We start from the raw sequence: 15037 nt of genomic DNA, 5'->3' as shown, positions 1-15037 counted from the left end.
CTTTGCATGTAATCAACTTGATATTCACTAATATATTATGTGTAATAGATTTCTAGCCGGATGTCTAACGGAGCGAAGCGCGTTCCTTTTGCCACTGGAACATTGAGGACTGGAAGTTCATCTTGGGCTTGTCTTTCACACAAAATTGCAGTCGCTTTTCTACTTAGCTTTATGTACCAAATACGCGTATTAATCCTATTCTCGCCCCTCATGTTTGCCTACCGTTTACTTTTGAATCGTGCAAAGAATAACGTTGGAACCTGTCCCCGTACATAAAAAAGTGCACGCCCCAAATTTGTCTAATTTTTGGGCCGATTAAAAAATACAAAGCTCACTTTGTCTCATGTTAATGGCACATCACTCATTCGAACCTGTTGATCGAGCGTTACCTTTGTACTTCGTAATTTACGCGTTCTTGTAACGGTAATGATTACATCCTTTCATCGTCATGCTTGGGTCAATATGAATACTTAGCTGCTTTGGCAGCGAAGACATCCCAAGCGGCTTGACCCAACGGGAAAAGCAAGGTGTTGACCGAAAAGTATAAGGACTTCGGCCGTCGGCCACGCGATTGGCCAAGGCAATTCAGATTTTCGTGGTGAGCGGCGTTTATGAAGAGCGTGTAGCTTTAACGAATCGTCGACCGAAACGATGATCCCCAGGATCTCGAAATTAAGGGGTTACAAAAAACGTCGGGCACTCCTTCAGTAAATCACTATAGTCAAACCTGAACGAACGTTATTTAATAACGCTAATTAATCAGCACCCGTGGAAAGCTTATTTCTCTTCTTTGAAAACTGAAAACGGCTCCAGATTGTTCCTGTGGCAAGCATACTAACTTGGCAACCTGAAGTGAACGTGGATCTCATATGAAAGGCCAGTCTCATTATGCCTTGCCAGTATATTAGATCCGGCCAATGCTCATGTTTAAAGTAAAATGCAGAGACATCTGAGTTAGACCTGATGTCAACGTAGTTCACGGTTCACGCAATCAAATACATATCCTCTGTAAATCCAACATTTTTTTGTACGCACCATATGACTCATCAAACAGTTTTTTTTTAGCATCTCAACAAAGCAACAACGCACATATCCAGCAAGACAATAACACCCTTAACAAAGTTTATACATTTTGTCACCTATAATTCAGTGATGAGCTGAAACAGCCTAATAAAGTAAACGAAGACGAAATAAGAGTAGCATATTTATAGGGTTAAATAACATACCATTGGGTGGGTTTCTAACAAAGGTACGTTTGTCTTCGGACAGCGAAAGAATTTGCTGTTTCATTTCCTCAGGGTTCTCACAGCCGGTCCATGGCAATGCGCCCGCGGAGTTTTTCGTTAGCGAGGCCAAAAACGATGCCTGCTCGTGATTGAAGTCTGCCAGGATGCTCTGTGGAAAAAAAATAAGCGTAACATTATTGGACAGATCAAATCTGCTCAACACGAAAGGGGCTTTCCAAATTATTCGACGCCACAATATTGATTCCAGTACGTGCGTGTGTATGTAAAGGGAAGTATAACTTCCCATTTTAATAAAGAGGAAAACGCATTAATTGGGTATTAATCGTTATCAATCGAATAGATAAAGGCATTGTGAAATCCTTGTAACCGGCTACCTATTTAGCTGCACAATCCAGCTGTTGCATACCTAAAAAAGATACAAATGAGTCTGCATGTGACAAGTTCTATTGGGTGTTGTTATTACTACATGATACTTATTTCCTGTGAATTCGACCACGACACATCGCCGTGATACGTGGGCAAAGAACATCGTAACGAACTGTGCCAGCCAAAGTTAACTTAAGCTATTTGAGGGACTAAATTATTTACAATATAACATCCAGGATTGTTTTTAATTCTAAGCTGCATAGGTGGATCTGCCTGAAATTCTCTGCGATACTGTCATGGTGCTTCTGCATAATATTTTTCACTTTCTTGTTCGAAAATTAACTTTGGTACACCCATTATTGTTAATGAATTATTCCCCGGAAATAAACAACGATCTGGAAGTAATGATTCGTTTTACAAATTTGCTGCACACTTGGGGCAAGTTCGCTACTCTTCAGCCCGCACCAGCATAATATTCTGCTTACAAAAAACCGAAAATACAATAAAAGTAGTCTTCCAATTTCTAATTTTCCCAAGCGATCATCAGAGTCAATTATACGGGGTGACATGAAAAAATCTCTTAACAAGACGTGTAGAGATAGATACAGAAGTGACTTCAAATGATCATGCGATGAAAATATCATTTACATTCTTTAATCCTTAATTGTTTTTTTAATTTCGCTTCCGCTGACTCCTTTCCTCAGTTTGGCAAAAACGATCCCATATATTTAATCCCAAACCGCGGCTTTGTGGCTAAAATCTCCATATTGACGATTCAGCGCCTTTGCATTACGAGTTGAGTGCTGCCCTGTCTTCACACTTGGCTTTTCAGCAGCCAAATGCTCTCTAAGAGCAAGCCGCTCGTATCTTGCCCAGCCCACGGTTGCTTTTTCTAGTTGGACGTAGGCCTCATTTTCAATGTTTCCCGCTTTTTCCGAGATAGTTTTGTTATGTATTATTCGACAATTTTTCCATCTATTTGCACGTCCATTAGAAGCGCTTGACCCTGCTTAGCTTCACAGTTAGTTTCCACAGCAAACGTCGCTAGTACAATTTCGGCATTGTAGCATTCAAGTAATAGCCCAATAAAGAGGCAGTCTCTTTTTATCCGACGGATGCTTCTTTTGCCCCTTTCTGGTTAATTAAAAATGAACGAGTTCCCAAAAAAAGGACTAAGCAGGACAAGACATTCTATCACACAAACAAAGCTCGTGCTATGTGTTGAAAAAAAGACGTTCCTAAAGTAGCGAAAGACCATGCCGTCCAGTCTAAGATATACCTCAAAAAAAAAAAAGGTTATTAACAGGATTTCACCCATCAGCCATCTTCAACCATTTTGCGTCCCTCGTCGAAAGATCATGGGGGAATGCGTTCTCATTGCTATTGTCGTTGTCGTCATCGATACTCAAGATCGTACAACCCATCTATGCAGATGGCGAAATGGTGATTTTTTCCGGAGAAGATGGGGTAGCCGTACTAAACAGGAGAAGAACATCTTCTGCGATAGAATCTACCCCTTGTTCTGCCAACTCTCAATTTCCTGACCTCCCGTTTCTACTGCTTTTGCTGTGTAATCGACTGTACTAGACAGTATTAGAATAGCGGCTGTGGCGGCAAGCAGGCCTGTTCAACAGGCCATTTTATCTGATATACCACTGAGATTTCTCTAATCTTCAGCGTTACCTACGTCTGCCTGTGCACCCATCCAACTCGTAGGCTATCAAGTCAGACAGCTGATACACCGTTTTCAATTCTTCTTCCATTCCTCGAATACGTAGTAGTAGAAATGGCATTTCGTTAATCGTCGGAGAGATGAGCGGTAGCAACAGTCCTTAAACTTACTCAGATCAGCTTTTTTTGTCCTACTGGAGTCAGATTGTTAAGCCAGCTGCGCAAAAAAACGTGGCGGGCTGTCGTGATGAGGTACGCGTATATTTTTTTCGTTGCTGCCACACAGCTTGTCAGTGATGCTGAAAGCGGCAAAAAGCTACGATACAGACTTGTGATACCTGGCCTAGTGAAGCCATTAGTTAAAAAAAAAATAAGGACATTTTACTTATGAAATTTTGATTGTGAAAAAAAATCATAGTTCTTCTTCCTTTCTGTCAAACCCCTTCTTAGTGTTAATTGCTCTAAAGCTGCTGATGCAGTTTCTCGTAGTCCAGACGGCATTAGTTTTGCAACGTACTCCAAAGCCCAAATTACTATTTTCGTAATATCAATCAGTCGGCTGCAACTGCGCTTATGTACGGCCAAAGGATTTTGGGTGATGGTGAGAATGTTTAGGACTATCAAATGAATAAAGCAAAACAACCTAGCGGTGATGAAATTAATTTCGAAATTTTTATTGGCCAGGTCAATAATAACCAAAATGTTTATAAAAAAAAAGGATACATTTTTAAAAATTTGTTTCAAACACTTATACTAACGATCAATACATTTTTTGAAGTCCCGTAAAAACTTTAAAAGTATTCGTGAGTGACTCTGGAACTATGGTTATACCGGCATAGATTTTCAATTTATACATATACATATATAACCTGGTTCGTATGTATTTATATATATACAATCGATAACCTGGTTGAAACTCCGCTTCTAACAGTAAATTTTTCTAAGTAGACGAATACGCAATGCCCGAAAAAGACCGTTAAATCGAGCGGATGGCCAACTTTATTTTATCCGAGAAAATAGGCTTCGAGTAGACAGATAACATCTGTTACTGCCATAACGACAACAGAAAAATAAGTTTTGATAGTTGGACACGTGGCGAGGCCGAATCTGTGTTTTTTTTTTAAACTATTCCCGCGAATTTCAGATTACCTCCCTCAGCGCTGAATTTGCAAAAAAACAGATGTATTTCTTGGAGGAACTTTTTTTTAGGTAAGGATTGGACAGATGTTGTTACCTGAACTCGTATATAAATCCAAACGTATCTTGTAGATGTCTTTTTAAAAGCAAAGATAATCCCGGGATTGGATTTGTATATGGACGCTAAGTTATTAACGGTGTTTAACTTAATATACGTTTAACATAGAAAAGACATAAAGTTTGATTCTTGATCGGTTGAAGAACAGACATTTTAGAAGCCTAGTACGTTGACACTTAGTTCTTATGAACTAGACGGTTGGTAAAGCTAGTGCGATATTTATGTTAAATTATTAGACTCCACTACCTTTTAAATAGTGTTAGATTATATATGTATATCGACTTCCAAGCTAGATACGTATTCTCGTAAAACATCTGTGAGAAAAAATGTTGTATTTCTCCAAAACTTAGCCCTTGATAATTCGAACAAATTCGCCAAAACTTATTATCTACAGAAGCTAAATTAAACTAGCATATATATATAGCACATAGTATTCTCGTAGAAGTCAAGCTTGTAGTGGTTATCGTACATATTCGTAAAAAGTATAATATTACAGTTAGCATAAGCTCTTCATTTGACATTATTTGTGCAATATATATATATAAGGCACCATTTTTATATATATATATATATAAAGTGGTGTCTTAAGTACTCACGTTCTCTTCGACTGCGGTCTTGACTTTCGTGGCCGTTTCGGTGACGGTCTTACCAGCCTTGTTGGCGACAGAAAAGAGGAAGCTTCCAAACGACTTGGCCCCCTCCATGGCCTTATGCGACACGTTCTCGACATTGTGCAGTACCTGGCTGGTGACCCCGTCCTCCCTGGCCTCCCCGGCTGCGGGAGTGGCCGAGGACGCCTTCCGGGAGTCACCAACCTTGTCCTTAGTATTGCTGTCCATGCCAGCTTCCGCGCCTTCTGGAGCTATTACTGCTGCTGCCGCTGCTGTCGTTGTTACTATTGAGCCTGCGGTCACGCCGCATCCGCTGTCGCCCTCAGCGGTGCCTCGCTGGAAAACGGGACACCAAAACATATATAACCAGCAACAACGATAAAATTAGAACAACTTGTTACATCTACTGTTTACATAATGCTGTTTATTAGGAGTTAAGGTCGTTTGTCTGGATGAATGTACGAGGATTTAGGTTAGTAGGCAAAACAACTGCAGCAACAACACCATGGTACGAAATACCAAGTGGAAGAAGTTCACAAAGTTACATATCAGGTAAACACGCGTGCTTGGTTCTTCTGATCGCGATAAACATTTCGGGTGGCAAAAAAGGGCTCAATTATTGGCTTAATAAACATTCGTCAATGTTACAGGTCTGAGTTTTGACTCTGGAGATTCTCCAGGTAGATCCGCTTAGAAGATCAGACGCTTAAACTCGAGGCCGTTAATTTGTTAGTTGAAATTTTAAAAAGGTCTCAGTAGGAGTGTGACTTGAGTCTCGAAGGTCATTTAAGGATGGATGCACTCAGTACATAGTGTGTATTATTAGAAACTGAGTTAAATCGAATATAGCGTTCGCAAAATCTCTGCAGTTTATTCAGCCGATAGTTCCGACAGGGCTATGTCAGAGCAACAGTACAGTATTTTCAGCAATGTACCTCTTACAACGAATATATATCCATTTCGAGTGCCTCACAAACTTTCCTACTTTGCCGGCTCCTCTGTTTACGAGCAAATTTACCAGCAACAAGTAGTTCATTATTTCTCGCTTCCAACCAGAAGATTGAGAGGAAAAAGGACGCCCGTAGTCCATATTCCTTTTCTCCTGCTTTGCTGCTATGTATGTATGTACATTTATTAGCCTTTGTCCGTAAATCCTTCTTAAAAATGTAGAGACAATAGTTCCTTGATCCTTTCTGGGCAACAAAAACCCCTAACGATTGCGGAAGAGACTGATTGACTTACTGACAGAGTACGAGTAAGCTGACGACTTCTAATCGCCTATATATCTTATTTGTATCGGATCCTTTCCAGCGTTAGCGAAGAGGGTTCCAATAGATAAATTAGCCACGTGTCAACACGAACCCCCAGCAAAGTGCCTGTCGGATTGCTACATTCAAACCTGTTGAGACCGAGTACCAAATTACGTTAACCTGTACAGTTGTAATGGAAGTTACAGTTGTAATACTACCCAGTATAACATAAACGAAGTATGTCAAGGGAAACCAGGCCTGTATATCTACAATATTCTGTGCTAGTGGTCTGTAAACATTCAACCGATTGTCACAAACTGTCCAGCTGTTTTTTATAAAGTAGCTTTGTCTGACGGGCAACAGATGATTATATGTCAATGTCGTCTGCTAAATTTTCCCTCGCATAGTTACGCCACGTAGGCATTAAACGGCCCTCACAGGCATGATGATAATAATGATCAAGTAGTATATTAAGCTCTGTTGAACCTCTTTCATGTTAGTTAATAACAACTATAAAAAAAGATGCCGTGAAACTTCAATGAGGGTAGGATCTAGCAGGCTTTTTCACATAGGTGACGCAGGATTTTACGCTACTAGATATGCTGTGTGCAGTTGGCAGTGAACTTATCAAATGGAGTTAAACAAAGTCAGTTCCCTGAGATTCAGATCGTTAGTGACTTAACGAAAAGTTTGTCGTTCACTGACAGTGTTACGCAAAAAAAGATCGCATGGTCATAAATCGCCCGTCATGCTGGTCCCCAGGCGCTCGCACGGAGCTTATTATCATTCAAATGAGCAGTTTTTACTGGCAGCCTAGCTTTTGCAAGAGGTCATACTTGAATAGTTGCTACATGGCTTTTGTGCTACCATATCGCGAAGTACGTCATGGTCCGTTTTTTTTAAGTAGAATAAGGACATAAATCCTTTGCGTCTATTGGTCGAAAAACTTAATACAATAGCAGTAAAACCAACGTTCTTGTGACGATCATATATGAAAGCAGAATAGTGCCCCGATAATAAACTGCAACTTACATACATAGCGGCCGCCATGTGATTTGCTAAGCAATTTGTATATTATTTTCGTCTACCAGACTATTTCGAATCATCTGAACGAGTTTACTTTAAATGCTATCTGGAATAAGTACGTCCAAAATGTTTGTAATACAGTATCGCCTTAGATGATTGGCGTCTCAATTTTCTGCGGACTATTTTGATGAGCTATCCTATCTTAGCTTCTATGCTATCTTGCGTTATTGTTCAACAGCTGAGGTTTACGTTCAAGTTTATTATTGTTTTAGCAAAGTTCAACTCCTATTCAGTAAGCTGATTTAATGCCAACTGATTTGAAAGAGTTTTCAACGGTTAACTTCACAGTATGCTTTAATCCGGATCTTTAAGTAGTTCGATAATGGTCAACGGTCGTATATAATACTTTTAACTTTATATATTAAACTAAAACGAAGAGACAGAACAGATCGAACTTACTCAAGGTCGGAGTAAGTAGAAATACGAGTTGTTAGTCGCTATATTTGCTCATCATTTCGATCATCATTCGAAGATCAAGTTGTCGTTTGAATAATTAATTGCACAGCTACCAAAAAGCTTCATTTAATTCGATGTGTGTCCGTTTTCTTCTTAAATAATGTATTATTTTAAACGTCATATGTAAGGTTATCTTTGTTCTTTTCAATTGGTTTCTTTATTTACATCGCCATTTAACATTAGAAGGATATTCAAACAGCTTTGCCCCAGGAGATGTGCGGAAGCAAACGTACCCCTGTCACAAACCCTCGTAATATCTCTTATAATATATATATATATATATATATCTCATATAAGTCGATTTTGTTGTAAGACGTGTTGATTTTTTTGATCCTTTAATGACGCCTGTCACTACGCGGACGGTGGTATAACAGCGCCCCAAGGTACGTTACTCTCATTTCGGTTAAGTTGTACGAAAACAGGGAATGAAATTGGGATCGCTTCGACTCGGAGTGCCTCAACTTACTGCTAAAATAACCGCCTATTGACACGACTACGTTACGTGTTCAGTTCAGATACAGACGCAGAGAGAAAGACTTCAGCCTGCATAAGTCACCGCCGCTGTTACTAATCTAATATTTATTAGCCCAAATGACCGTTGGTGGCTATGGGGTTACATTGTACGCAGATACTTTCTTCCCGTATTTTCATGTGAGTGTAACGAGAGGCCGATATTCTGGTCTGAGCAAAAAGACACTGTCAGAAAGATTGTTCCTCAAGAGTAGTACCGGTTGCTTGAGGAACCCTTAAAACCTTGATTCCTTTGGAACCTCTTTAAAACAGATCGAATAGGTAAAGACCGAGCATAATCTGTTTTCATTTCTTTTTGTTGTGCCGTTAGGCAAACGTTAGGAAAACGTCTCACTCTGGTCGTAATTACCTATCTATAGTTGAGCGTCAGCAGAAGAGCCGGACCAAAGGCAGGCTAGTATCTAGTGAAGAAGAAGTCCACTCTGCCATCTAGAGCACTCTCCGTCCTCTGCTCGAGCTGAAAACGGCTAGAGCACAATCAGGGCCATAGAATAGTACATCGGTGCCACCATTTCCGCGAATGTCTCCTGGAAGAGCTTGCAATGTTTGCTAAACTTCATCCAGTTCATCTTTTAGTATGCTACACAACGTTGGTCTGCCCTGTGCTAATTTTTGGCATCAATCAATTTTCGTTCTAAGTTAAATAAATACTAATTAAATACGTGACAAATTGACAATTCATATAATAAAGCCGTCCCCTAGGCATACTAAGTGTTATTTATCTTGTTGTTAATAACCGTGCCGTTTGACATTCGTTGCCGTGTCATAACGGGCACTATAATCCACAGTTCGCCATTTTATTCTTCAACAATCCACAACCGCTGTAACCGTCGGTACTGAATGATGCATTGTTTGCCTGCAAAAATCTTAAGCCACTCGATTTATCCATGTTGGTCCATCTAAATGTCTAACTTTTGCGTTGATATTTTCAAAAAAAAATTATTATAAGTTCTTGTCTACTTACCGAACTGGTGTATTTTTATGCGTTTGGTTACAAGCACTACCATTCTAATCCGCTCGGGTTGTCTAACATTCGTGAAATGTAACGTTAACCCAGTTCCCTTCAGTCTCAACACATCCACTTCCCGCTATTAGTGTGTTCATGCTGACTACTGAAACTACACCTACAACATAGACCATTGTCGGAACGACCCTTTGAATCTGTGCGTATGGCTAAACTATGGATGGAGTAAGATCTTTACACGACAAACGATGTTAGACTCCAGCTTTTGATGAGGACAACAATATGTACTCCTTCAAATGCAGATGGTGGAAGAAACTAAACTGACGTCTTGGGCTTTCGTAGTGCCACTGTGTGATTCTTAATACACACTCTAGCTCAGCATTTGCCAGTTGAGACTGTCCATGTATTGTAGCAGTAAGGCTACCACATCGTTTAAGTGCTCGACTGTACGATTCTATTAGACCTTTTTATGTAGCCTGGTCTAAGGGCCTGCTAACAGCTGGCAACTTAACGGTTGGTTCAGTGACCCTTTAACTAATAGTGACTCTACACGAAAATCTAGTATACCACGTACTAATAAAGCATAAAGCTACGTCTTGGTCATCCACTCATCACCATCATCATTACCGCGATCATGTATTCCTCTGTCTATTCGCTAGCCATCTGTTTTTCCCGTACTGCGAAACGTTTTCTTGCGCATATTTACACACTCTACTACCCCCGTTTGTCATCCTCAAGTGTCCCAACTAAACATTTCGTCACTTAAATATCTACAAACCCTCGGGTGGCAGCTACCTATATATCCGCCTATTCACCTGCATTACCAAGTCTCTACAAGCAATCCCTATTCGACTCACACAAGTTCATTGCGTTTTTTTTCAGTCTTCACCTCGTTCACTTCCTTTCGTTATATCAATCTTTAACTGTTGCGTAGGGTACCAGCGTAGCCATCCAATTATACTAGACAGTCCATTGGCCGAATTCGAATTTAAAATCTCGGAAGTATACCCGTGCGCATGATTTCGTCAGAGCTTTACTTTCGTTCTCTGTCCCTCGTCGTTCTTCATTGCTTTGCAGCATCACGTCTGCAGTTGGAGCACTCTCTGCTGTAGCTGGTTCTGCTTATACTCTCCGTTTCTGTTTGCTTACCCTTATACAGGGCGTTTTGAAAGCGAAATTTCTGAGCGCTATTATACTTTAAATGCTTTATACACAAAGAATTTTTGCAATGGAGGCTGGAGGCGAGCGTATTCGTTTCGTTGTTAAGAGGGGAATTTCACGAAGAAAAATTATCCCGTAAATAGCATTGCGGGAAATAGGAAGCTGTGTGAAATACCGCTTCGATTGAAAAAGTTAACTCTTCTTGCTCTTAAAACTTAATCTACCGCAAGCAACTTATTTAATCCTTCGCGATTTTCTTTCAATTTCATATAACTAAACAGTATTGCGTCGCTATCAAGCTTTATGCTATCGAAACGCCTGAAAAATCTATCATTACTTGTAAAGAAGAATGAAAAGCTTTTAAGAATTGATTATCTTGATCGAACAAAACCGATATCGGTACACAAATACATACGATAAGTGTAGTGCTAGTGCCCACTTTACGCCAATCGACTAAAAACTATTAGGTGTCGTATAATGAAAAATTATAATTCATCTCCGACTTTTTTAACTTTAAAGCTTAAAACTGCTTAAAACTTACTATCATTGAGCCCTAAGGACATTTACTTAAATTACAACTTTAACCTTTCACTTGGTATTGCTCAGACGTTAATGAGATTAGCTAAACGCTGAAATTGAAATTGCTGTAATATACACCAATACAGAATATGGCATAGGTACTATAAGATTTTTTTTCAATATTTCGCTAGTTGAATTATCATTATTAACAATGTACCAGGAATTTCAGCGTTATAAAGATTAAACTGAGCATAACAGCACCTTTTTGAGCAGTTTTGTCCGGCAAATTACTCGGAATTAAGATCTGTCCTTATTTTTTTTTATTAAAGTAGAAAAAAATTACAATTTAAGAAAAAAAAAGTGAAAGAAACGTGTCCTCACCTTCTTTGTAATTTGCACACTTAAATAGTTTCCTAAGTGAGTTCTGCTAAATCGCTTTCCTTCATAAAATTGAACAAAAAAGGGTGAAATGGATAGTGCCGCCTTATATTTCTATGGAAAAATACCCACTCCCTCGGTTGAGCTCTACCACACCCTAAAGGATTGATTCCGAGATTTAAGACACTCTGTACACACTATCTTAACGTATCCCGAAATGGGGTTCCGTTACGCGACTTCCTTATGACTACAACCATCCGCTAACCATCTATCTGCTCATCTTGCAATGAAGTGCGCCAGCTACAATCAGGCAACTTCCTACCAAGCGCTTTCTTTGCCTGGCAAACTAACTTGGATTTTACGCGCGAATTTGGGGTGGAGCCTAGGTCCAAGGGTGCATTTGATTTTCTTTTAAAATCAGCTGTAATCGCACATACGCCGTTGCCGCAAATGCAGCCGAGCATGTTGGAAACAGGCCGACTCTGGCTTGTTGCCAAGATGCATTGATTATTTTAATGCATATGGAAGATGGCACCTATACTAGGACTAACGTCAATGCTAATCATATTTAGTGCGAGAAAGAACATAGCAAGTTCAATTATAGGGGAAAGAAAATCCCCATTACAAAGTTTCCCATGGAACCCAGATGGCTGCCTACCAGCCCGTTTTTCCTATATTGCCTTATTACTAAACATATGGAAACATGAAATACATACACATATCCGGCTCATGACATTCAAGGACAAAAGGCCTTTGGCTACAGTGCTGCGTTGCTGTTTCTCTGGTTTCTGCATCGCCGTGATTTAACCTGCTAACGTTTTCTCATCGGTTCTCAGAGTGCTCATCGGTTTGCTTAGGAGTAAGCCACGCGAGGAACTCGTCTATAACCTATCTCCCGTTAGTATCGTCGTTCGTGAAGAAGGTTGAAGACAACGGCTGCTTTCTCCTCCCAAAGGTCCTGCGAGATCTACACCTTTTTCCCTAAAGGCAACAAATAACTGCTCGAAGTCTACGAAAGCAGCCACTGGTACTGGCTTAACACACAGAGCCTTTTCCTTACCCCTCTAACTACCACCTTTTTCCCTCTCTTTCCGTTCGATCTCAATGTGTAGTCCTCAGGCCCCCGAAACACCCACCCCGAAGCTGCTTTGCTGCTGACCAACCGGACACGCGTAAACATATCCAAACATTTCACATGCTCGTTCCAATCAACCTCCCCCTAGTCTTATCGGTCAGATGGTTACCAGATTACACTCAGTCACAGTCTAGTTGAACCTTATAGCCTCGCAACAAAGCCACCTATGGCCGACTCTACTGCCTAGCATGGCTAGCATGGTAAGCAGTAGAGGCGGATAAGTGCAGGAGCAAAATGCAACTAATAGGCATAAATTTCTTGTTTCTTGCTATTGCTTTTCCTTTAGAAGACCACATTTGCGATTGTCTGGACGCTCTAAATTGGTCTTTGAACGCGCATTATTGCGGCACAACCCAAAAGTACGCCAATGCAACACTTATCGCAAATGTACCCAGAATTCAAAAGAATGAACTCACCGAAGGTGGCATCCGTTCGCTTGAGGGTACGCACAAAGCTGTGCACACTGCATGGATATTCACCTTCTCACAAGGATGCTCAAAGTTGGAAAAATAAATACTGATGTCTTACTTCGATACTAGATTTTTTCGGTGGATCTTGTTGCTATACAATCAGTGAGTGCCGCAGTAAAGGAATGGGTAAATCGGCAGACCGATAGTCATAAGGTTTCGAATTCGATCTGAGATTCGAGCTCCTCGACTTCTTCAAAGTAGGTGAGCTCTGAGTTTCTCGCGCAGCCATAGGCGACCACCCTGATTTTTTTTCTTTTATCCGCAACATAGTCGAAATCGGTTATTAACAGTCCTTGAAAGCTAACCACTTGCTTTCAGGTCGATCAAACAACAACGCAGAGAACGTACAGCCAATAATGTAAATCATCAAGTTAGCGATTCTCTAAAAAATCCCCAAAAAAAAATTAAAAATAAACCCACAACATATTGAAACCACTTCGATTTTTTTTTTTTTATAAAATCATGCTTTATTCGATGGATATGATTAATTTTCCTTATTTCGGCAAATGTAGAAAAAACGTAGAGCGGGTCTTGAAATGGCAACTTTAACCAATACTCTATGTGTGGGCATATAAATGAATTTAAACGTATATCGTTAGGCAACGTTAGAAAAGTTAGATGGAGTTATATCCTGGCCACGAAGTTAGCGTATTTGCTCATTCTTTCTAAATCGATTTTATCAACTGTCATTCTGTTGTCTTACTTCTGATTACGGCAGCTAACATCGTTGATACACATCGGCTTATATGACGATTTATAAGAACCATACGGATGGAAACAGATTAAAATCTGCCTGTATTTCTCGAAGATTACGGAAAAAAATACGACCAACACACCCTCACAAGCAAATGTTGCGTACTGATAAAAGGGCGATCTTCGTTTTTTAGAGAGTTTTCATTTTAGCAGTGGAGCGCGAGCAAAACGATCCCATAAATAGACATGTCAATTGATACATAGCGTCCTCAAGTCGGATTTAATAGTACAGTTGCCAGACAACAACAATACCCTTTTCTTTGAAAAAAAGAGATCATTACATTTTACCGCATTTATATATCTTCCTTGAATAAACGAATTATTTTAGGCCTCCCGAACAAAAAATTGCCAGCACAATGCAGGTGAGCACTTTTTAAACGTCACACAAATGAGATACATTTAGTAATAGAGTGATAATAAGAAACTACTTAAATCGTATTGCCCCCGTAGATGTGTGCAAGTAGTATGGCTCTAGCAAAAAATAGTATTTGTCAAAAAAAATTCCATCGGATCTTTCTGTCCTTCAAGGCCTGTCAACTTTAAAAGCCAAGGTCGCTGTAATCTCGTAGTGAATTCACTGGAAGTTACGTATCTTTTTTGTGTTCCTAAATACAGGCCATTTCTGTTATATGAAGTCTATCTATTCGCTGTACATACACCCTCTACTGTTTTAGAATGCTCAATGAAAATTTACTTAATAAACGCTTTTGTACAGAAACCTCACTTTCAGTGGGGCAAATATCGACTCCGATATATGTAGACAAAAAGTCAATTGAATCCGGAGGCTTGCCGGAGACTAAATGCGCAGCAATAATTGACACATTCAGCTTCGCCAGAACTCGATAGTAATGGCACCGTACGACTATATTCAGTAGGCTGATACCTCCCAATTCGAAATACTTGGCGTTGCACCCCAGTCAAATTTATATCATAAACCACCTCTCTACACATATCTCAACTACACATAATCCGCACATTGTCATGCCGTACGATCACCATCACGACGCGGTGCATCCTCGCGTTTTTTTTTAAAACTAGTACAATTAATGCACTGCGAACTTCGTTTCTGTCTGTAGGAGCACCGACTGCACCCTCCTGCCATTTTCGTGACATTACTTTCGACAACACCCCCTGCACATTAGAGGCTGTCGCGCTGATTTGGCGTGAAGCATGTCCTTTTTATA

General features: G+C 40.0%; 1 protein-coding gene across 1 annotated transcript in view; it reads right to left on the bottom strand.

The window, feature by feature from the left end:
• Sap47 (Synapse-associated protein 47kD) overlaps positions 1-15037 on the bottom strand; it is a 40249-nt gene that overhangs the window by 9710 nt on the left and 15502 nt on the right. Inside the window, exons 2-3 of the mRNA XM_022841766.2 lie at positions 5136-5486; positions 1227-1395 (exon numbers count right to left, since the gene is read on the bottom strand). Coding sequence (XP_022697501.1) covers positions 1227-1395; positions 5136-5486 — 520 coding nt within the window. The remainder of the gene's footprint in view (positions 1-1226; positions 1396-5135; positions 5487-15037) is intronic.

The sequence above is a fragment of the Varroa jacobsoni genome, unplaced genomic scaffold (genome assembly GCF_002532875.2).
Source record: "Varroa jacobsoni isolate VJ856 unplaced genomic scaffold, vjacob_1.0 scaffold_101, whole genome shotgun sequence".
Classification (NCBI taxonomy): Eukaryota; Metazoa; Arthropoda; class Arachnida; order Mesostigmata; family Varroidae; genus Varroa; species Varroa jacobsoni.
The sequence above is the reverse complement of the archived record's forward strand: the minus strand, read 5'-3'. Positions and strand labels throughout refer to the sequence as shown.